Source organism: Mya arenaria, chromosome 4 (assembly GCF_026914265.1).
Source record: "Mya arenaria isolate MELC-2E11 chromosome 4, ASM2691426v1".
Lineage (NCBI taxonomy): Eukaryota > Metazoa > Mollusca > Bivalvia > Myida > Myidae > Mya > Mya arenaria.
The window spans coordinates 14,302,737-14,328,128 of record NC_069125.1 but is presented as its reverse complement, the minus strand read 5'-3'; the positions used below and the strand labels follow the sequence as shown (position 1 = coordinate 14,328,128).

General features: G+C 34.4%; 1 protein-coding gene across 1 annotated transcript; it reads left to right on the top strand.

Moving 5' to 3' along the window:
• The first annotated feature begins 604 nt into the window (after nt 1-604).
• LOC128230287 (uncharacterized) lies at nt 605-24,548 on the top strand. The gene is made up of 6 exons (XM_052942435.1): nt 605-1,035; nt 7,591-7,634; nt 10,543-10,704; nt 12,560-12,745; nt 21,075-21,302; nt 23,525-24,548. The coding sequence occupies exons 1-6, from the start codon at nt 978-980 to the stop codon at nt 23,780-23,782; spliced, it is 936 nt and encodes a 311-aa protein (XP_052798395.1). The 5' UTR covers nt 605-977; the 3' UTR covers nt 23,783-24,548.
• The last annotated feature ends 844 nt before the right edge of the window (nt 24,549-25,392 follow it).

Below are 25,392 nucleotides of genomic sequence, written 5' to 3'. Positions count from 1 at the left end.
TTAAATTGACTTGTTGCTTTCGAGGGTAAAAATATTTATATCTCAGATATATTACAAAAATGTGATATATGCACGTCGGTAACTCAGCCAAACAATATTTCTAAACTATTCAATAAGTACTTAACAATTAATGCCTATTTTTGTCTACTGCTGTTATCGTAAATTGTTATTTTGTAAACGTGTATAGCTTGAACTTTACATGTACACTGTATGAAATGTTACTGATTATAAATGATGTTATGGCCCATAGGGGGTGGCTCCTACCCATTGGTTCCTATTACGGGGTAAATAAATGTGTCTTCGAAGCCTCAAAAAGAAAAAAAAAAACATGTCAGGACTGTTGAAAGGTTTTGAAAAGCTTTAAGCCAGAAACGCAAGTTTAAATTTAAGATATGTAACGCATACAAACTAATGATCAGACAAAAGCCAACCTTCTCATAAAGCGATCAATGCATACCTTGATTTAAAGTTTAGTTCACCAGGAAGTAGAAGAAAACAAATACATTTCGCAATTGGTCTTAGGTACGAAATTTCGTAAGGGCCATCGTAAGTAAATGTGTTGATCTGATACTTGATACTCGACAGAACGATGATGATAACGCGACATTACGATGACGAAAACGCGATAATACGACAGTACGATGATGATAATGCGACATACTATCGTGTTTTCACCATCGCACTGTCACGTTTTCACCGTCGAAATATCGTGATACCGCGTTTTCGTATCGTGTATCGTACTGTAACATTATCATCATCGTACTGTCGCTTTTTCGTTATCATAGTTTCGTGATTTCGCGTTCTCATCATCGGCCTACCGAGTATTGCGTTTCAGATCAGCACATTCACAGGCGATGGCCTTAACGGAATACCGTACATAGCTGAGTTAATTGTTCCTCTATTGGATTTAGAAGGGAATAACTTATAGAAACGAATCAATATTTACAAGCTATTTTGAATGGGACGTGGATCATAACATGGCGATATTACGGAATATAATTGTCCTTGTGTGTTTTGCTCATTTCTTTGTTCAGGGTAAGTTATATTCACCGGCACACAATACACTTTATTTACATAAATCATAATAAATGTCGTTGCTATACATGACATACATTTAACGTTATTAACACAAATGAAACAGGTACTTTCAAGTTTATCATAATTAACATCAATAGCGCGTATAAATGCATCACTATTGTAAGCTCAACTGAGCATGAAGTGTTCATTGTGAGCTTTTGTGATCACCCTATGTCCGCCATTTGTCGTCCGAAGTCATCATTTAAAAACGTCTAAACCTTCTTGCGTGAATCAAGAAGGCCCATATCTTTGATATTTGGCCCGGATCAATGGCCTCAGGTTTTAGATATATTTATATAGTAAACCCCTTTAAAAAAACTTTCTGTCTGAAATCGCAAGTCCCAGATCCTTGATATTTGGTATGTAGCCTCGTGTAAAAACTTCGATATACTATTTTATGAAATCGTGAGGCCAAGACATTTGATATGTTTTCAAAGATCGTTTAAATTATGTCTCTTTGGTCAAAGCTGGCACCTCCCTTGGGGACCCAGGAGTTCTATTTACTTATATAGTACAATTTAGAAAAATATTATTATCTGAAATTGCAAGGTTCAGATCTTTTTTATTTGTTGTGTAGCTTTTTGCAGTGGGTCAAAGCTGGCTCGCCCCGTCGGTCTTATGCTTTCTATATACTCATACAGTTAAATCCTTGAAAACCTTGAAAATCCTTCAAGGAGCCGACCATTGGTGTTTGGTAATGAGCTTTATAAACTGTTTCTTTACAAAAAGGTGTTCAAATCATGTCCCCTGGGTCAAAATTTGGCCCACACCCGGGGTCAAATATTTTCTTTATAATTATGTAGTTTTATGTTTGAAAATCTGCTCGGAAACCGCAAAGCAATGAATCTTGCTATTTTACATGAGGCTTCATTTTGTGGCCGTTTACATACATAATGTATATTATGTCCCTTGGTTTAAAGCTGGCCCCGCCCAGGAATCCCAGGTTTTTAATATACTTATAGCGTAAAATGTTAAAAAGGTATTCTCTTAAACTACTTTTGATAATTGGGTTGTAGTGGCATCTTACCAAAATTGTTCATATAATGCACACGGGGTCAAAGGCTCAAAACTGGCTTCGTATTGGGGGTTTTCTTAATACTTTATTGTAAGATTTACTTTAAACTGCATGACCCAGAAGCGTGATATTTGTTATGCAGCTTCATGGTTAGTAACTTTCAACAGCCTTAGCACTTACTGTCTTTCTAAGCAACCAATTACTTCCTTAGCCACTTATGACTTCCTGAGCAGCCACTTACTTCCTTACTACCAATGACCAAAGATTTCCTTGGGAACCACTTTCTTCCTTAGAAACTTCCTACATCAATAGCATCCAATTACTTCCTCATAGGTGATGATATTCCTAGCAACCAATAATTTTCTGATTTAAAAATCACAACCTTATCTACTACTTACATTTATATCAAACAATGACTGGGTAAACAAACAATGACTAACCTAAAAACCAAACAATCCCTGGACATCCATTTACATTCTAAGAAACCAATGACTTTCTCAGCAACCATTGACTTTCTTGGTAACCACTGACTTCCTCAGCAACCACTTACTTCCTATAAACTACCTTGCTAGCAAATGACCTTCTTAGCAGCTAAAGACTTCCTTAGCAAACAATTACTTCTTAAGAAACTCCCTATATCCTTAGCAACCAATGACTTCCTTAGCATTGATATCTTTTTTCAGCAACCAATAAATTCCTGAGTTAAAAATCACAACCTTGGCAAATACATACATTCATGACTTTCTTAACAAATAATGCCTTCCTAAGCAACCAATGACTACCTTAGCAACCGTATCATTTCCAGAGCATCCATTCACATCCTTAGAAACCAATGAATTTCTCAACAACCAATGATTTTCTTAGCAACAAGTAACTTGTTATGAACTACCTACACCCATGGTAACCAATAACTTCATTGGCAACTTATGACTACATTTACAACTTAAGACTTTCTTAGCAACCACTGACTTCCTTAGCAACCAAAGACACCCTTCGCAGCCAATGTCATCCATACCAACTACATTCATACATAGCAACCATGGCTTATTTTGGAAAAAATGACTACTTTCTGAGCCACCAATTATTACCTAAATAACTACCTTTGTCCATAGCAGCCAATGAATTCTTTTTCAGCTTAGAAAATACCGACATTCAAAGCAGTCCCTTACAAACCGATAACTTCATTAGCAACCAGGTGATTCCATAGCATCCACTTTCTATCTCAGTTACGATTGACTTCCTTTGCAACCCATGGCATTATTGGCAACCAATGATTTCTTCATAAATTACGAACGTGATCCTCTTGTATTTTATCGTATCATCATTTTCGTATCGGAACCAATTAAATATTTAAAACATTAAAGATTTCAAGCTGCATTACAATTTAAAAGAAATATACCTACGAAAACAATTTACATGACAGAAATACGTGATATTTACGTTCAATAAATGTCCTGTTGTGTTGATTCAGACAACTGTAATGGTGTGTTGATTCAGAAAAAAGTATCTCATTTTGCGGAGTGTTTAGATATCTTCCAAGGTCAATTTTATCTATAAAGCTATCGCACGTGACCACTTCAAACCACAAAGAATGTCATCATTTCAGTGATTTCATTTTTAATTAAATACAAAGTATTTGTACATTGCGGTCAAGCACTGGAGTCTTTGTTATGCGTAGAAAAGGCTAAAATGTGGTTTCGGCGCAGTGCCAATGAGTTTCTACGGTACGTATTGAAAATATTTAAGCCTAAAAACGCAGACAAAGAGTTTACATTTAAGATATTTGACGCATATAAAACCATTTACCCACAATTAACTTAGATTGGCATAAAGGAATTCCTTGCAGATCTTGATTTAAACGTTCAGTTTACTAGCAAATAGAGGAAGGAAACAGATCGTCATTGATTTTAGCTTCGCTATTCGTTAGATAAGTTTATTTTTCCCCAAAGGGATTTAAAAGAGAATAACTTTTAAATTAGAAGTCGATCGTAACATGGCGATATTGAGGACTATCATTTTTGTTTTGTGTTTTGCTCATTTCTCAGTGCAGGGTAAGTTATGTTCACCTGCACACAGTGTACTATATTTACATACATCATAATAAATGTCCTTGCTAGGCATTAAATATGCATTGACAGTGATACACACAATTGTAGCGTGTACTTTCAAGTTTATCATATTTAAGTTCAATAACTTAATAACAGATGGTACATATAAATACATCGCTATTGTTAGCTCAACTATGCACGAAGTGCTCATGGTGAGCTTTTGTGATCGCTTTTGTCAGCCGTTCGATCTATATAGTAAAACCCTTCAAAAAGCTTCCTCTCTGAAATCGCAAGTCCCAGATCCTTGATACTTGGTATATAGCCTCCTTTAAAACTGAAATAAAACTGAAATATTATTTTATGAAATCGTAACGCCAAAACATTTGATAAAAATTATGTAGCATCGCGTTGTTGATGTTTGCCAAGATCGTTCAAATTATGTATTCTTGGTCAAAGCTGGCACGCCCTGGGGGATTAAAGGAATTCTATATACTAATATAATAAAATTTTGAAAATAATACTATGATCTCAAACCGCAAATCACAGATCTTTGTTTTTTGTGTGTAGCGTTATGCAGAGATTCTTCAGTAAAATTGTTTGAATAATGTCCGTAGGGTCAGAGCTGGCCCGCTCCGTGGGTCTTCTGTTTTCTATATTTTACACAGTAAAATCCTTTAAAACCATCTTCTTTAAAGCTGCAAGGCGCAGACTATTGGTATTTGGTATGTAGCCGCATGTACTGTTTCTTTACCAAAGGAGTTCAAACCATGTTAGTATGGTCAAAAGTTAGCTCACCCCTTTGTTCAAAGATTTTCTATATACATGTATTTATAAAGTTATATGTTTGAACATCGTCTTCTCTCAAGCCGCAAGGTCAAATATTTTGATAATTTGCAAGAAGCTTCATTTAGTGGCCGTTAACAAACAAAGTAATTTTTATGCCTTCGCTTCAAAGCTGGCCCCGCCCGGGGATCCAAGGTTTTTAATATACTTCAATATACTCATGTTGAAAATATTCTTTTCTAAAAATGCATGACCCAGACTATTGATTTGTGGTTTGTAGTGGCCTTATCAAAATAGATGTAATAATATTCTTGATGTCAAAGCTGGCCTCGTTCTAGGGTTCAAGGCTTTCTAAATACTTATTTCGTAATATTTTTGAAAAGTTACTTTAAAACTGCATGAACCAGGCGTCTGATACATTTTTATGCAGGCTTAGTTAGAAAATACCTTGGCACTCACTGTCTTCCTAAGCAAACAATGACCTCCTTAGCAACTAATGACTTCCTGAGCCACAACTTATTTCCTTTGCAACTAGATATTCCAAAGCATATATTTACATCCTAACAGACTAATGACCTTCTCATCAACCAATGACTTTCTTAGCAACAAATGACTTCCTTAGCAACCACTTACTTCTTACAAACTATCTACCCCATGAGCTTTCTAGCAGCCAAAGACTTTCTTTACATTTTTGGAAATTTCCTACATCTATAGCAACCAATGACTTCCTTAGCATTCATGACTTTCTTAGCAACCAATTACTTCCTGAGTTACATATCACAACCTTTTCAACCATTTCAATATTATAGACAACTTGTGTGTGTGTGTGTGTGTGTGTGTGTGTGCGCGCGCGCGCGCGTGTGTGTGTGTGCGTGTGTGTGTGTGTGTGTGCGTGTGTGTGTGTGTTCTTATTGTGTAGTTTGTTTGTATATGTTGAATAAAATGTGTTTAAATCAAATCACAACTTTGGCAACTACTTACATTCATAGGAATCATTGCCTTTCTTAACAAACAATAACATCCTAAGCAACCAATGATTACCTTAGCAATAAGATAATTTTAGAGCATCCATTTACATTCTTAAAAAACAATGGCTTTCTCAGCAACCATTCAATTTCATGGCATCCATGCCTTCTTTAGCAACCTATCACTACCTTAACAACAAAATACTTCCTCGGCAAACATTGATTTCCCTAGCAACCAAATACACCCTTTGCAATCTATTACCTCCATACATACAAACAACTTCATATGTAGCAACCAATGAATTCCTTATGTAAAAATGACTTCTTTAAAAATGACCTTTTAAGCCAATGATAACCTTAGTAATTACCTTCATCCATAGCAATCAATGACTTCTTTTTCAGCTGCTTTAGCCATCAATGACTTCCTATGCAACCTAAGACTTTCTTAACTACAAAGAAATGACAACCTTAGAAATTACAGACATTCATAGCAACCAATGATTTCCTTAGAAACCAATATATTCTTTAGCAACCAGATAATTCCCTAGCATCCACCAACTATCTCAGTTACAATTGACTTCCTTTGTAACCAATGACAATATATGCAACCAATGATTTCCTCATAAACCAGGCAAAACCTAGCCACTACCTACATCTATAGCAATCAATTACTTCCAGTATGACATATTACTACCTTAAGATTTTTCTCTGAAACCGCTTACTTACTTAGCAACCAATATATTTCTTTTTACCAACAGTAACCATAACAACCACCTTCATTCAAAGCAAGAAGTAATTTCCATTTCAACCAAAAACTTTATTTGCGACCATTGCCCACCTTGCAACCAATAACTTTCTAAGCAAACAATGTCTTCCTTAACAACCAATTACTGGCCTTGCAACCATTCTCTCCCTTAGGAACTACCTACATCTATAGCAATCACTGACTTCCTTAGCAACCATTGCATTTCTAGCAAAAAACGTCTTCAATTTACAATATATCATCTGTACCTAGGAACAACGAGCTGACACCGTCTTGACTTCCTTAGAAATTATATAGATTTGCTTTACAAGGACCAACCTCCTTATCAACCAATTACTTTTTAGTTTCGTTTCAAATACAAGAACTTTATTTACTGTATTTGGAGCACTAGGCTCTTTCTTGTGAATGTTGTGGTGCCTTTGAATACTGGAAAAAAAATGAAACGAAATTTAAAGTGGAAAGTGATCATGTTAAACGCTAAAAAGGTTTAACGTAAAACAGTCGTTGATCTTTTATGATATGAAACAGAGCCTTTTTTCACGGGGAAAGCAACTCATCTAAGTGTGGGTAAAAAAAAATATTTTGTTCAGCAACTTATGTTTTAGACTTACAGAACGTCTGCTGATTATTCCTATTGCGTTATACTATCAATTTAATTCCAAGATAAAACCATTCCAAGCTAAAACGGTGAAGTTTTGTCGGTTTTGATTCATTATCTCTTAAGCGTGCGTTCCTAGTTTGGTTAAGGGTTTACCTTAATCTTGTTAACTTTGTTGTTATACTAAAGCATGTTAGATGCGTGTAGTTTTAGAAAGGTGAAATTATGTTTCATTTCCTTGTTTTTTCTATAATTCAGCAGATGTAGGCAAAATGGTTTCAGTGTTCGCAGTGTTAACATCAACTATGATTCAATATGTTCACATGTTTTGTGTACTGCAGGTGGAGCACAAGGCAACTTCGATCTGAACGACAATTACAAATGGGTATGTTAAATGAATATTTTTCAAACTCTATGTTTACAAAATTGAATGTGGACACTGACTACGTTAAACGCCCCAAGGTAATTGTTTTCATAAACAGGTTTACGATGATAATTCATATATACTAGTCTTCTGTTCAAACATTATTGCAATAAAACTCTTTTAATAAAAAATAATCACGACGTAAATCAGAAGAAATATTCCAATATTTGCAAACGTGGTCTACTGCGGTACACGTTAATGCTTATAGTAATAACTTCAACATCTGTTTACAAACTATTTCAACAGTATTACAAACAGTGTGCAATTTGACAATCATGATGAAAAAGTAATTGCAATTATTAAATGAAAGGATATTGCAATATATGTACATATATATGTATATGTTTAATGTTATCATTTAAAGTTATCATGGAGAATTCCTGCCTATTAAAATCAGCAAACAACCCCCAATTGCAAATTGAAAATACAAACATGAAACAAACTCATGGAAAACCGTTTCTTATGGAACATTAGAATACAATAACGTTAAATGAGTATCAAAATTTAGGCAAAATAGGCAAGAAAGCTAAACGCATATGCGGTGTTTCTATTATGTCACTCCTTCGATCTGCTTGTGAGTGTATTTTTTAGTTTAAACACACGAAACTTCAGGGACATGTTTGGCATGGCGGTTTTGATCTACATGTATTAGTATTTGAATGGCATCAAGACCACAACACACATGAAACAGCCACATTTCAGTGCAATAATTATTGAAATGTAAAAGAGTTTTGGTCGAACCTCGGACTTCTTTCATAGAGTAATAAAATTATTATTTGTTATCTGGTTATTCGTGATCACTAAATAATATCAATGGCTTCTCTTGAAAGTAGAATGCCACTTCAACCAGATCTTTGAGAGCGTTGTCATTTCATTTGCTGTCAATGATATTAGTGATATGGAGATTTGTTTTAATCGAAACGGTGCTGATGATATGCTTAGTGTATTGACTCCACTATATTGCAGTATTTACACTCATATTGCACTTCCTTGAATGGCGGCATAATAATATAATTGAAAAGCAATATCTTCGGTAAACCCTCTGATTTTAATAAAAACGACGCTTGTGAGTGGTAAATTACATTTCAGTGTGGTAAATGTATGTGACGTCCATAAAACACGTGACGTAAGTATCTGTCATTGTCACGCAATTCATAATGCCGTATTCATAAATTCATAAATTAACAAACATGGTTATAAATTGTCAATAAAAATGTCTAACGATCTACTTTTATTAAATGGACGTCTTGGTTATGATGCCAAGTCTGGAAATTACACATTTTGTTATAGTTCTGTTATTGGTTATAGTATTGCATCAACTCATTTACTCTGTTCCATGAATGATTTCGAAATAATTGAAGTCGATCCATTTTTTCGGATGGTCATAGCTTACTGTCAACAATTGTCATTATCGAAATTTCACAAACAAATGTAAACATTACCTCTTCCTCGCGAAATCCAGCCCATCATCCTAAGAGGAAGCATGAAACACACGAGTTTAGGTGTCGGATCACAACGAAAATGCCCTTTTTGTTCTATGTAAAATCACTCCAGTTCACCACTTTATTATGATTTTGCAGAATATATTTGAGCTATGACACTATTTTTCCACAAATAATGAACACATTGTCTGTTGATTTAACACCAGAAACCATATCAAGATAGTTCTGTTTTTCTGCTATCTTCTTTTCTTAAAAGTCACTATCTATAACGTCCATGTGCCACAGTCATGGCCGCATCTCTGGGGTCATCTTTGAATCCATCCACCCAAGAAAGAGATCCTGCAAAACATCATTCAAAACCACATAATTATCTTCAAATATAATATAAATCATGTGTAAACTTGAAAATACATACAAGAATACAATGTACACATCATCAAATGCTACCTGAATGAGGAGAAACATTTTTTAAGAACTACTTGAAGGGGTACTACGACCTACGCATTTCGTTGTGTGCCGACACCTTTAATTTAAACAGTGCCGACAAGGAAATTATTGTTGACCGGTTGTGTAATCCCCCCAGAGTCAATTACGCGATTATTACTCAATACAATTAGAGCAGATTTTGTTAAATTGTTTAAAGAAACGGCTTTTAAAACTTTATTTTAAAAAGAAAGTAACAACACATATCAAGTAAAATAAAACATAGAACGCATAGGCCGTGGTTTGGTCTACAGAGCAAGAAGGCGCGGTCGCTATACAATAAAGCACGGAAAGCTTATAGTATAAATACATCGATTTTGAACAAAGGAAAATTGCACACTGCGTGTAAGCATTATAAGGTTACAATGAAAACGTATGTCGCAAAACATAAGCATTCAGCAGAATAAAAAACTCCATTCAAAACATTCTAAAGACCACACCAGTTGTGTACAGATTAGGGTCAGAGAACATTGGTTCTTTTTGGTCGTACTAAATTTTGAGTATATTCAGCACATCAGAATACAATATGTCGGTCTGAGAAAGACAATTTTTGGACTAATTTAAATGTAATAAGGTTCAAAATAGACAAGTAGTGTACATATACGTGTCAGAGAATGTTGGTTCAGTTTTGACATATTAGGAGGAATATAAAATGGGCTACTGGATTTCCTCAACTATTTTTAAGTGACGATACAAAAATAGACATAGGTTTGATAGTGTATACTAGTATTTGTATCTGAAAGAAAACCCATACCAAACGAATAGGTGTACATAAAAACAGTCTACTGCTGATCTTTTGCAAGTTTTAACCCATGCTTTAAAGCAATGTTTGGTTATCAGGGTCAGTATGTGTAATTTAAGACCAATTTTGACTCACATCTATTTGCATAGGGTAAAGAAGGATTCCTTTTCTGTAACCATAAAGATGGAAATCTAATTTTCAGTCCGGTTATAGCGAGAAGCCCTTCAAGTTTAGAAACTTCGAGGACACTGAGGACGCTGGTTATCGTTACCGGATAACCCAAAATGGTCCAGAATATGGAATACCAATCGATACGCCTGGCAGTAAGAAACCATTCGAAGGTGCATTCACTTCCAACGTTCCGGTATGTTGTGTTTAACTTAAACATGCAATAAAGGCGTTGCATCGAATGTGCAAAATCCAATCAATACATAAATTTGCAAACAATTCAATATATAGAGAATACATAATTTTCCTTTTATTATATACCTTCAAACTATTTCTGAATAAAATAAGCAAACTACGTTATCTTTTTAACTTCATCGCACCCACAGACACGTTAGCAACTAGACAAAGTTGTTCCGAGTATACATGTATAATACAAGATATGAATGGTGTATGACTTTAAGTAATTCACGTTCAACGTGTAACGTGAAATATTGCAAAATTCACAAAGCAGCAGACTAATAGAATCAAAATTCAGAATAACAGCGGGTGTTTAAAGTTCAAAGCATGTTTTAATAATCGACAAAAAAGCAGATAAAAAGTATCAATGAAACACGAAAGCCGCACACACGTGATACATTAATCGAAAATTCTAACAACACTTATTGTTGTTTAAAGTCAGCTAGACTCTAAAATTACCGGTTGGTGGTAGTTGACTCATAGCCCATCCATATAAGTTATTTGCATCAAGAACAATATGTTTTGATCATCTTTATTCTCATCTTAATAAATCATGCACTTTTTTAATGCTGGTTAGCAATGTAGCTAATACCACCTCTAAATCCCGTTTCATTCATTGAATGAATATAAATATCAGTAATTAAATCTAGTACCTGTGTCATTCTTAGGCATGAATCACAAACAAAACTTGGAGAATTAAAGAAATGACATGGTTCGTCCTTGTAGTAATCACTAAAAGTCTTTCTAATGTTTTGAAATATATCTGCTTATAAATATGTTACAGTAAAACAGTGTCCAAAACATCCTGCTTGTAATCATCATCAGGTTCAACTTCATCTTTTGAATGATCAATTAAAGAGTTTTTGGTCGTGAAGAAATTTCATCAAACATCCCAAAATCATTTATTTATTTATATGGGTACACTCCTTTCTTTTAAGTAAATACACGTTATTTTGCAAATATTGTCTTGTAAAACAAAATGCCTCTGAAGGTAAATTATTAACTAAATTTGCAAAAATTTAAAGAATTGTGAACTGTCAATAAATGGTATGTACTTTTCCAAAGTGATTGGAGTTACATTAATTATTGTTTTGGATCTTTGTTCTTGTAACTTTTTTTATTTTTATTAAATCCCCATCTTATTCAACCTTTTCCAAATAAGCCTTTTCTTCTTCAGTTTTTCTTGCATTATTTTACCAATAGTTTGCATAATCAAGTAGTTCTCCTACCCACATAAGTAAGGGAACACTACTTGAATACTTTTAGTTAATACGTAGGGCGTGTTGCATAAATATACGTGTCAGAGAATGCTGGTTCATTTTTGACATGTTGGTAGGAATATAAAATGAGTAACTGCGCTATGGTCGGCATATTGCATACTTCTGCCGTTAGTGACGATGGCCCTGTGCAAACAGTCGATTTTGTAATACATTCAGTTTTATAGGAAAAGGTTTTTATTAGCGCAGTACCTTGAGTATCCCAAAGAAATTTGGCAATTAATGAATGTGAAAATTAGCATCATTCCTTAGTAGTTATACTTCTTCAACTATCTAAAAGTGACGATACAAAAATGAACAATTGTTTTATAGTGTACATAGTATTTGTAGCTGAAAGAAAACCCATACCAAACGAATAGGTGTACATAAAACAGTCTAGTGCTGATCTTCTGTAAGTTTAAATCCATGCTTTTAAGCAGTGTATGATTATCAGGGTCAGTAGATGTAATTTAAGAACAAATATTGACTCACACCTATTTGAATAGAGTAAAGAATGATTCCTTTTCTGTAACCATAAATATGGAAATCTATTTTTAGACCACCTCTCTGCCTAGCAGCTCACCAATGCAAAAGTTTGAGAGACATTTCAAGATAGAAGAAGGAGTTAAAGATTCAGGCTACATGGAATTTGAGAAGAAGAACACAGTTGGTGTTCGTAATCTGAAGGCCCAAAATGTTCCAGAATTTCGAAAACCAGTCGATACGCCTGTCAGTAAGGAACAGGTAGACGCTTTTTTCAAAACCGACTTTGCGGTATGTTGCGTTTAACTTAAATATGCAATAAAGGCGTTGAATCATATGTGCAAAATCCAATCAATACCTCAATATGCAAACAATTCAATATATAGAGAATACATATTTTCTATTTTATTAAATACCTTCAAACAAACAGCAAACTATGTTAACGTTTTAAGTTCATCGCATCCACAAACACGTTAGCAAATAGTAATTCACGTTCAACGTATTACGTGAAATGGTGCAACATTCACAAAGCAGCAAAGTAAAAGAATCAACATTTAGCATAAATTAGCGGGTGTTTAAAGTGCAAAACATGTTTTTAATTATCGAAAAAGAACAGATAAAAGTATCAATCAAACACGAGAGCCGCACACACTAGATACATTAAAATAAAATTCTAATAATACTAATTATTGTTTAAAGGCAGCTAGACTTGGTGTATTCTGTCCTGAAGTTGAGAATTCAATAATGGTATGCAAAGAATATTTAGAGATGTAAATAATTTCGACCATAAACTGAATGGTAAACATACAGAAACATAAATAAATATATCAAATTTCTAGAGTTGGTTTGGTTGAATTCACATCAATCTGTAATATAAGAGGGTGTTTTTCAACTCGTCCTTGCCCAAAGCAAACCGTTTAAAGATTTAGACTAAATAGTCAAACAGGAGCATATTACAAGATATTTGCAATAATTGCTTACGATGAAAGGGTTATCATCGATACAGTTGGAAACGAACTTGTCATATTTTTAAAAAAAATCATGATAATTTAATGAACTACAAACAATATCAAATACAAGTATCAGAGGTTCAAAAACAAAGCATATCACCAAAGAAGTCCAATACTAGTAACTCTTATTTTGAAACATCAACAGTTGGCCCGAAACGTTTCACTTACGTTAACGGAAACTCAAAATAATAATATAAACAAATCCAAGAGAAATTCATCATTTCAAAGACTCAAAATAGTGCACAACTAAAGAAATGTGGATTTTTATTATTCTTTCGATTGATTTATTTATTTATTTTATTTTATTTTTATTTTATTTTTTTATTTTTTTTTTATTTTTTTTTATTTATTTTTTTTTCTTTTGGGGGGGGGCTTTAGCAGAATAATATAGCAAAAACAGTACTTCCAATGGCAGTTGCAAACACCTCAACTCCAATACCTACTTGTTTGTTATGTGAGTTGGCAAGTAAAGGAAGAGGTAAACCATTTGGTAAAGGTATGGTAGACACTGTTACTATTGATAAAAAAACTTACTTATTTACTTAGTTCGAGAATGGTTCAAAGCAGTGTCTATTAAGAGATAGTTGTTGTTGTTTTATAATTCTATTTATTACAAATAGATTTTCGTTAAACATTTAAGCAGAAACATGCTATCCCTTGCTGCATACTTTAAGTACCTTTTTCATCGTGTGTAAGTTTACGGCATACTCTTTTACGAAGATTTTATAAATACTAAGTTATTTATTAATTTAAACTTAAATTTTAAAGAAATCTTTTTCAAATGCGTTTGTTCTGTTTTGTTTTATCTTCTTCACAAAATATTCTTTAAATCAGACTCTTTAATCACTTTGTAATATTTCGTTTAATTTTGTACCTTCTATTCCAACGCTGAGATACGAATTAAAAATTATTTAATGAAGTACATACATTTCTTTGTTAAAAAGTATTGGGATTACTTTGCTGTTTTATCACTTGTGAAGTTAAATTTTTTTTCAATGTCTGCAATGTAAGAGGATAACAATTCATCTTTTATCACGAACTTTTTGGGTGCTATTGGATAATTAGAATGTAAGTAGTGTACCTCTTTAGGGTTTTCGAAATCACAATCAATGATGTAATCATTTTTATTTTGATCAAAGTCTTTTTAAAACTTTAGTTATTTTGAATACTTTATGTTTTTTGGATTCACCCATCTAAAGTTACCGATTGGTAGTAGTTGACTCATAGCCCATCCATATAAGTTATTTGCATCAAGGATAATATTGTTTTATCATCTTCATTCTTATCTCAATTACTCATGCACTTATTATTTATTTTTGAATGAGTGTTAGCAATGTAGCTAATATCACTCATAAATACCTTTCCATTCATTAAATGAATATAAATATCAGTAATTAAATCTAGTACCTGTGTCATTCTTTGGCATGCATCACAAGCAAAACCAGGAGAACTAAAGTATGACATGGGCCGTAATCACTACAAGTATTTCTAATGTTTTGAAATACATCTCCTAATGAAAGAAAGTCCGTTTTAGTAAATGTCATGATAATTTCCCAGTGTTGTACAGTTAAATAGTGTCCAAACATCCTGCTTGTAATCATTATCAGATATAACTTCATCTTTAAATGATCAATGAAAGATTTTGGGTGGTGAAAATGTTTCATCAAACCGCCCAAAATCATTCATTTACTTATTTGGGTGCACTCCTTTTCTTTTAAGTAAATGAACGTTATTTTCCAAATCTTGTCTTGTAAACGAAAATGACTCTGAAGGTAAATTATTAACTTAATTTGAAGAATTTAAGAAATTGTGAACTGTCAATAAATGGCATTTTCTTTTCCATAGTGTTTGGAGTTACATTAATTATTGTTTTAATCCCCCGCCAACCGAGTGGGGAGGGGTTATAGGATTGCACTTTGTCCGTCTGTCAGTCTGTCTGTCCGTCCGTCCGTCCGTATGTCCGTCTAGCTGTAACATTTCGTGTCCGCGCTATAACTTACTTACACATGGATGGATTACCATATTACTTTGTACAAATGATGTCCTCATTGAGACGATGTGCAGTGGCCTTGACCCGGGTCCATACCTCAAAGGTCAAGGTCACAGAAGAGATATTTAAAGGTCAGAGTACACATGCTCGTTTCCACGCTATAACTTACTTATGCATAGATGGATAACCGTATTGTTTGGTACAAATGTTTTCCTCATTGAGACGATGTGCAGTGACCTTGACCCGGGTCCAAACCTCAAAGGCCAAGGTCACACGAGACATTTAAAGGTCAGAGTTCACTTGCTCAACCAATCATTTTCCTTCTTTTTTTAGCCAAAATAACCTTGATATTGATCTTACCTACACTATACACAATATGGATAACTTTAACAAATATCCATTTATAGTATGTTCATATATCCAAGAATATTTAGGTTACCGATCAAACAACTTGTTTTTCCTATATTCCCACTCTTGACCAGAGGTTGTGTACAATTTTGGTCAGATTCAACGGACCAGACAGGTTGCGAGAAAAACAAAATATACTAAATAACAATGGCGGGGGATATAGCCGTCGTTTGGACTGCCTTGTTCATCTTTGTTCTTGTAACATTTTTATTTTTATTAAATCCACATCTTGTTCAATCTTTTCTAAATTTGCAATTTCTTTTTCAGTTTCCAAGTTTTCCTTCTTTTTCTTACATTATTTTACCTTTATTTTGAATAATTAAGTTGCTCACCTTCCCACATATGTTAAGGAACACTACTGGAGTAGTTTTATTTAATATGTAGGGCGTGTTGCCTAAATGGTGTGCGGAACCTCTGTATAACCATATGGCGGAGCAATATGTATTTGTGTATTTCTTTTTACTTTATGTGAGGGAGTGGCTTTTTAAAAAAAGTATTTATGTTTAGTTAGTATCATTGTGTTATATAAATGATTTTTCATTACTTTAGCACAATACTTTCATCTTTTGACATCTTTTTTATAAAATGATATATTGAGTCAGGACCGCGATACATTTGCACTTGATTAAAATAGTTTTTGTCTTAAGTACAGACCAACTCATATCCATATTCACAAGCGACACTATTTTGATAATCAGTAAGTTATCCGATGGTTCATTAACTACTTTCAATATTTATTCAAACTTTGCCAAAAGAACAAATGGAGCCATTAATGGCTTATGGTATTTTTGAACCTTTATTTCCTGGAGTTGGTTATTTAATATTGTGCATACCTTTAATAGTTATTTTGTAAAATGTCGGATACAGGTTTTACAAAAAACAATCGATGGGTTTGTTTCGTATTCATTAAAACCCTTTATCCATATATAATGATACATGTATGTTGTTTACATTCTTTTAACATAAGATCACAAGTTCCCTTTTTTAAATGTATAGTATTTAGTGTAGAATGGATAAATTAGGCTCTTCATTAAATAAACACATCATTGAGTTTTTTTTCTATTTTTGGGATGTTCTTATTTTTTGGAAACGCCATACCTTTATACCTCAGTTGAGTCTGTGGAACGTTCTGTACAGGAAACATGTATGCTAAATGACACAAACGAAACCAGGCATTGTCCTTTCCATTTATGATATTAAATAATCCTTTTCTGTTTTAGACTGCCGGTTATGACAGATTATGAAGAGCCACATCTAGGTTTATCTTTACCATGACAGGGGCGTAGCTAGGCCGTTTCGAAGTATACGCACAATTGCGGTTTAACTGGGCGGAATGCCCTTATGGGGGGTCAGGGGGGCACATAAAACACCAAAATCCCTTCGAACACCACCATTTCATTCCGCATCACACATTTCCCTCACTTAAAATTCGGAAAACACAAAACCCCCTGTATCTTAAACTGTCCTTTATCGTCCTCTAATATCAATTGCTACGGGGCACTACACATTTAATTATGCTTCACAAATAACCTAAATAAAATGTACCTCCTTGGGAAAGAAAACTCATAGAAATGTTTCCATTTTGCTGCTTAAATGTTTAGTTTATCAGCTTTGTCAACTGTTTGAAGATTATCTTTGAACTTGTCAAGATGAGGAGGTTCAAGGGCGTTTGATATTTTGAAACTGGCCGCTTTGTAAACATCGTTCGGATGTATTCAGTATTAATCGACGATTCATTCATGACTGAACAATAAGGGTTTTTTTTAAGTAGTTTTATCTTAACTAAACGGTAAACGAGGCTCTTTTAGATTTTATTGTCTCACATGTTCAAAATAGGCGGCCCTTCACCCCCTTACCCTTCAGTTTTTATTGCATTTTTGGCCCCAAATATTTTCTGACTTGTGCGACGAATTGTACGTTTTGTGCGTAACGGCAGCTACGCCACTGCATGATATGATTATCAACACTTGTAATTGCCCAAACAGATCCTTCTGAAGTTCAATCGTTTATTCTGTTCAAAAGTTCGTTATTTATCATTCAATGTTTCAACTGGTTCATTCTCATTAATAAGTTCTTTAGTCTATGATTGCAAGTTACCAACTTGTTCTTTATCTTCAGTTGGTTTGATAAATGTATTTTAGTGCAACAGTTTTGGCACCCATGATGTTCTTTGGTTATTATATTAGGAAAAATAGAAAATAGTTATACAGTTTCCTACAACTGTATTTTAGGATCGCGTTTACACATTATAATTATTCATATTCAGCGTATGTATTATCCTAAGATACAAGTACGAGAAATTAAGAATATGGCACCACTTGTCCGCAAACGTTTCATACAGCCCTCGTATCGGTGTTAATACCATCTCATTAACGATTATGTTTGCTTGTTATGTCATCCTTATAAATTTCAAAAGAAAATATACAAACGTTTAGGTATTCAAATATCAAGCATGCTCCTTCATTTTTAGAAATAGCACTTATTACTCTGTTAGATCCAACGCAACACATTTTAATTGGTCCTGGCTTTATATCTAAATAATTCCCAGTGACATACAAATAATTCTTTATTTTTGTTTTGGTTTCATTATTTCTTTCAAATCCATTAACTGATATTGGAGTATGTCTCAGGTTTTCCGGGGAAATGAATTTATAAAATATATGTATTTAAGCACTTTACTATCTGGTGGCGCAACACTTTTAATCGCTTTCATATTCTTTTTGATAAATTTTGCATCTTTTCTTATATTTTTATTTCTGCTTTTTTCTCATCGTCGCTCAAATTAGTGCATGTTTTAATATTTTGTTTAGTAGAAGCTACAGTTATAATCAAAGTACTGTGTTTTACCCCATTCTCCCTTTTATATAATTGCTTATATATTATTTAAAGTTTTAAACATATTATTTATGTTCTCCATACCCATTAAGTTTATATATTTTATGTACATGTATCTTTCAAGTGGCACAACGTAATCAGCTTGTTTTTCAAGTTCTAATATTGCATGAAAACCAATTTATTTATTTTGTGTTCATCAGTATCTTTTTTACAACGACAGTTTTTGTGTGTATGAAAGAAGCAGCTTAAATAACTATGTTGAACTTTCGATAATGCCTTTTTCTCTTCAATATGAGTTTTATTTTCCAAAACAGTTATTCCTGTAGAAATAGCACCAACAGCTGCAACAACAACTGGTATGGATGAAACTAAAACGAATCGCATCCATTTTGATCGCTGGTTTCTTTTAAAGTTGTGCTTATACTTCCACAATAGTTTATAATTGTCACTAAATGCTGCGACTAATTTGGTTAGATGAGTTAAAAGCTGTCCAAATCTTTCTATTCTAAGATCTGTAATTATATTTTTAAAAGGTAGCACTTGCGGAAATTGGTGATGTGTGCATCACGTAATACTATTTTGGAAACCACAGTTTCGATTTCATATTAACAAGGTTATGTTAATCATTGTTATTGGGAAACAACAATTGTACAATCATATAAAGAGTGTGTATCATTCAACGTTAAAAAATGATTTTATCAAATTAATATTGACAAGCGAAGTGATTGCTTTAAGTTTTCACATCACTTTTTATTTGTTAAACCACACCAGTTGTGAACAGTTTAGTGCCAGTGAAAGTTGGTCATTTTTGGTCCTACTAAATTTTGAGAATATTCAGCACACCTGTAAACAATATGTCGGTCTGAGAAAGATAATGTTTGGACTTTTTAAAATGTTAGTAGGTCCAAAATAGACAAGTAGTGTACATATACGTGTCAGAGAATGTTGGTTCAGTTTGGACATATTAGCAAGATCTTAAATGGGCTAACTGCGCTATGATCGGAATATTGCATACTACTGCCGTTATTGACGGTGGGTTTTGCAAAATGGCGATTTTATACTACATTCAGTTTTCTAGGAAGGGTTTTTTGTTAGTGTAGTAGTTTGATTATCCCAAAGACATTTTGCAGTTAATGAATGTAAATATAAGCATCATACCTTAGTTGTTCCTCAACTATTTATTAGTGACGATACCATTGGTTTTAAAGTTTACTTGTATTTGTAACTGACGGAAATCCCATACTAAACGAATAGCTGTACATAAAACAGTCAGTCTAGTACCAGTATGTGTATACCACGTCATAAATTGCGTTATATATGCTACGTCGGAATGCAACATTTTTGCATAATATGAAGACTTCGAACAAAGATAATTTTTCTTTTACTACACCAATTTAAATAAAACAAAGGGCAGTCTGTGCTTAAAGTTTCCTTAAACACTTCAACAAACCTGTTTCAAATATAATATTTTGAAAGTGCTCCGTCAGACGGCCGTATTGTGAAAAGGTTTTTCGAAATTTTGAAGAAATTAAACACTGAAACAAACAAGCGTAAAAGACCGAATGCGGAGCTCCGTAAGAGGCGTAGATTTTTATTGCGCTATTTTTCATCTAAAATGGTGAAGAAATAGTTATCTTTGTTTTAAGTCTTCATTCGAAGCAAAATATTGCCTTCCGACGTAGCGTTTACGAAGCAATTTATCACGTGGTATACACACACTGAGTGCTGATCGTTTAAACCCATGCTTTTAAGCAATATACACTGAACGCCTTTAAAACGCACCACTTGGCGAAACCATACATAAATAATGTTCTTCAACCAGTGCTTTTGCCGTTTGTGCGACATCAATTTCCACATGGACGTAAAATGTTTCAACATAATAATGCTCCCGCCCATACAGCCCGAATGACCACTCATCACAATGTAACTGTATTGGACTGGCCGTCGTTGTCTCCAGACATGGATCATCTCTGGGATGAGCTTGGTAGGGCTTATGCACGAAATCCTCCTCTACGCAATGTTGCAGAATTACGCAATACTCTTGTGCATGGGTGGGCCATCATCCCACAACCCTGCATAGCAGCTCTTACACTGTCCATGAGGCGTAGATATCTTGTCTGTATACGGGTTATACACTCCATTAAATAAAACTGTGATTTGCGGTGTTCAATTGTGGCTTACGTTTACAGTTGTTTTTAGCTAATACCACATATTTGGCAATGAAATTTGCATACAATATTTATAACAAATTGTTTGTTGTTCCTAGAAATTTTGAATACATTGGATGGACTGTTTTTGTTTATATACAGTAAAGGAGGACCATAAAGATCAAAATCTTATTTTTCAGACCCGTTCTAACGTGAAGACCTCTCTGCATAGTTCACAGATGCAAAGACTTGAGAGACAACTCCATACAGACGAAGGAGAGAAACATTCAATCTACCTGGACACAAAGAAGAACCCAACATTTGGTATTGGTCATAAGATAACCCGAAATGATCCGGAGTATGGAAAACCAGTCGGTACCACTGTGAGTGAGGAACGGGTGTACGCGGTATTCAAAACTGACGTTGCGGTATGTTGCGTTTAACTAAAAGATGAATAAATGCGTTGCTGGGATATGCAAAATCCAAACAATACATAAATATGCAAACCATACAATATATAGAGAATACATATTTTTCCTTTTATTATTTACCTAAAAACAGCGAACCATGTTAACGTTTAAATTTCATCGCACCCACAAACACGTTAGCAACTATACATGTACAATAGAAAATATGAACGGCAAATGAATATAAATAATTCTCGCGACTCTGCGTGACGTCACTTTTTAATTGACAATAACGAAAGTAAACGTCCGCCATTTCAAAACAAGTAAACGGTTGAACTGATAAATGTGAGTTTTATGTATGCAACTAATAACTTTAAGGTCACTCAATCACTGTCAGCATCGATAACACGAGTCCGTCTACGTTTATTGTTCTGTGGCGATCTTTCGTAGTGGTTGAAAGTGATGTTACAGTTGAGTAGCCTAGTTACTTCGGCCATGTGGTTTGTGAAATTGGATTGCATTAGGGTGGCGATGTTATCCGATCGAGCCGGTAAAACATTACTTTAATTCATGAAGAATTGCTGTCATACAACTGAACAATAATACCATTTCAACGATTTATTTGTATTATAAGTTAACCAAATCAATCTAAAAAAATAGAATCGGAATGGTGGAAATAACCGAACATGTACAATCATAAAAGTAGCCGCGGTCTAGTGTGTAATACGGAAACAGAAAGCTGCAGTGTGTAATACTGGAATGTTTGTCAAATCATTTGTATTTTTCAGTTAAAAATGCAGTATTTTTGACAAAATGTTTATAAAAGAAGATACCATATGATAGGATACAAGTCAATACGATCAGATTCGATAAAATGCAATGCAATATAATAGAATAAGATGCGATACAAAGCATGCTTATGCTACGTTTACACTATGTTCCCGTAGCCACGGCAGCCCCGTTTGCCCGAAACGTATTGCGCCGTGGGATTTTGGCCATATTTGTCTCCATAAACAAGTTTTGTTAGGTTTTGCTAAGTTTCCTCACGTTTTATCAAGGTAACCGTTACAAGCCGTAGGGGCGAAAAAGTGGTTCGTCCAAGGCGCACTAAGGTCCGGGCGCGGTCTACCAGGGATGCATGTACGTTGCGTCCCGGTCCGATAAGTTCTGATGTGATCCCTCACGTTGTTCACGTCTTCATCCAGGTCTGATGCGTTTTCCACGTTTTGTCAAGGCATCCTATGCATCGAACGCGAACACCGCAGAGCTTTGGATTACGTTTGTGTCCACGGTATAAAGAAAATCTCCCAAGCAACAGCAATCACTGTATCAGAATACTTCGACAAGTAAACATGAATTCCCAAGATGAAGAAGATTTTGTGTTTTCACCGCAAATGAAACGTAACGAAACGGCTATCGTCCACCCTAGCTTGCCGTGAAAACCGTGACAAAACGAAGCACAACGTGACAAAACTGGAAAGGAACTTCAGATGCCGGGGATTACATATGATTCCCGCCCCCCTACGGACGATTTATAAGTTGTGTAACGGCCTATTACGTACTGTCACGTACTGACACGTGTCACTGCGTTTACCCCGTTTTACTACGACCTACTACGTTTCTCATCCACATCGTGGCTGCCGTGGCAAATTTTTTGACAGTTTAAAATTCTGGCCCGGCATGCACGGCAATAACGGTCTGTCACGTTTGCATATCTCGTTCCCCCGCGCTGTCTCACGTTTATACCGTTTTCTCCACGGTGGTCTGAAACGGGGCTGCCGTGGCCACCGGAAACATAGTGTAAACGTAGCATATGTAAAAGTGTGAACACATGTCATGAAAACGAATGGGCGATATTTGGCTGTTATGTATAGAGACAACTTGTGACAGTATTTAAAACCTTATCTAGCCAATACCTACGTCAACATCCCAATATTCACCAACGACTAAAGGCTGAGATTGAAATTAAGAAAACCGATATTTTGAATATAATGTAGAATAATTCTTATCTTTTTATCATTCTTAGGGTATATTTTTGTGACTTATAGTAAGACCTAGACTTAGACGCAATACGTAAAGGAATATAAGCGCCGCTCATTTGCACCTCCTCTTCACTAAGCAAATAACAAATTCGTTTATCTTGATGTGCTTTTATTATTCAACTACTGAAATATATGTGTTCACACGAGAAGTATACTTTGCATTTTGTAACAACCGTTTACAACCGTTTGGATTTTTTACAGGAAGCTGTAAAGCAAACCCAGAGGTTATATGGCTCGAAAGGTCTGACCTGGCCAAGCGAAGTGCAGGATATTTTGGCCAACATGGCCTTCAACAATGGAATAGGAAACCTAGAGGGGTTCAAGAAGATGAAAACGGCTTTGGATGACCGTAACTGGCAGAAGGCTGCAGATGAAATGGAAAAAAGTAAATGGCACAAAGATGATCCGAATAGAGTGGGTCGACTCGTGAAGAGGATGCGAAATGTGAAGGAGAAATAACAACCCTGAGAAACGGCATTGTTATTTTCTAACTTGTGACATCATTGACTTTCAAATCATATTTCTATTTTGTAAACTTTTCTATCGAACCGTGAAATGATTTAATTATATATATTTATAGTATTGCACGTTCTTTGGTTCTTGTTTAATCGTAAGTTTAATATATTTCTTAATATCTTACACGTTTTTATTGTGTGATATTGTAAATCTTGTAAGATAGAAAATCGATTTGCTTTGCTTTCTTATTGTAGGATTCCGATTGAGATCTGACCCCAATTTCTCGAAAGTTCTTGAGCTTAATTCACTTAAGTATCTTATTTCATTTGGCAAATTTATTAACTTAAATATGAGTTTATGAAACAAAGAGTAATTTATTCTTATTCATCTCAAACATCATATCCTTTAAATGCCTCAAAACTCTTTAAAATACGGAATATTACAAAAATTATACCAAATAAAAAACAGTGTGCTGAGCTTGGTCTTGTTATAGCTGACATCAGATGTGTTTCGAGAAATTTGGGCCCGGCTAATTGAAACACAGCGATTTAAAGATTTAGATGGGTAATTCTGCTTAAAACAATAAATAACATCTTAAACAGAATTAAAATGCTTAGTATGTACAACCAGACTATGTGATACTAACGACTTTATCATTTGAATATTCATTTCCGGTATGTGCCTTTTTTATTTCTTTTCGCAGAATACATTGGAAATTTGTTTCGTCTATACTTTACTCGTACAAGTAAATAAATGTTATACATGAGAACGTATCTTTGTCATTGCCAATGAAATCTGGTTATAGTGCTAAGCCTATGACTCTGTCTTGTTCAACATTGTGTTTAAAGGGAAGCAATTCGTGTATACGTAATATTTCTGTTAATCGTTTAGTTGTATGTAGCCTGTTCTTTACCAATACGGCATAGTTTGGTCAAATCGCAGTAACTTTTTGGTTTTTTTTTTCAATTTTAACTACACACAGAGTTAATTCCCGTTTATGCATCGTTAGGTTATTCATTGCATCTGAACGATACAGGTAATATCAAGAGTAGTGGTATCGACATCCTCGGCAGCCACGGTACTCTCTTCCGTAACACATTTTATCGTACACAACGAGGCATAGCGCAGTCGTGTATCAGGCGTATCCGACGATGAAGTATCGATAGAAATAAAAACAATTAAACATGTACGATTATATAAAACGATATTTTTTCTTAAAGTCCAGAATACGACAATGCGTGAAGTAATACATTTTAAAATAACTGACCTTTGATTCATAATTTCTGATTTTCCAGTTGTTTTCTAAATGACGTAGTGAGAAAGCGACGATCCCCGTTCGGAATTCCTCGGCCATGTTCCATCGAAAACGACTTCAGATGAATATGGACGGTTAACAATGTCAGAATTTTTTTGATTTAACTACGCTGCAAGTAGATCGCGAAGTAATTCAAATTAGCAGTTAACTTGTGACTTACTGACTTTACCCTTGGGAATCTTAAAGATTCACTCTTACTCCCAAATAAAATAAACCACAATTAATAATATTGTTTTAATATTCCAAAAAGGATGAATAAATGTCGAAAACAATGGTTCTTTTAAAGGATACCGAGTTT

Bases quoted from the DNA above. Each gene is read 5' to 3' on its own strand.
- LOC128230287 (XM_052942435.1), top strand. From the start codon at position 978: ATGGCGATATTACGGAATATAATTGTCCTTGTGTGTTTTGCTCATTTC. The intron at 12,746-21,074 runs GTAGACGCTTTT...CTTATTTTTCAG, and splicing joins CGCCTGTCAGTAAGGAACAG to ACCCGTTCTAACGTGAAGAC. The intron at 21,303-23,524 runs GTATGTTGCGTT...GATTTTTTACAG, and splicing joins TATTCAAAACTGACGTTGCG to GAAGCTGTAAAGCAAACCCA.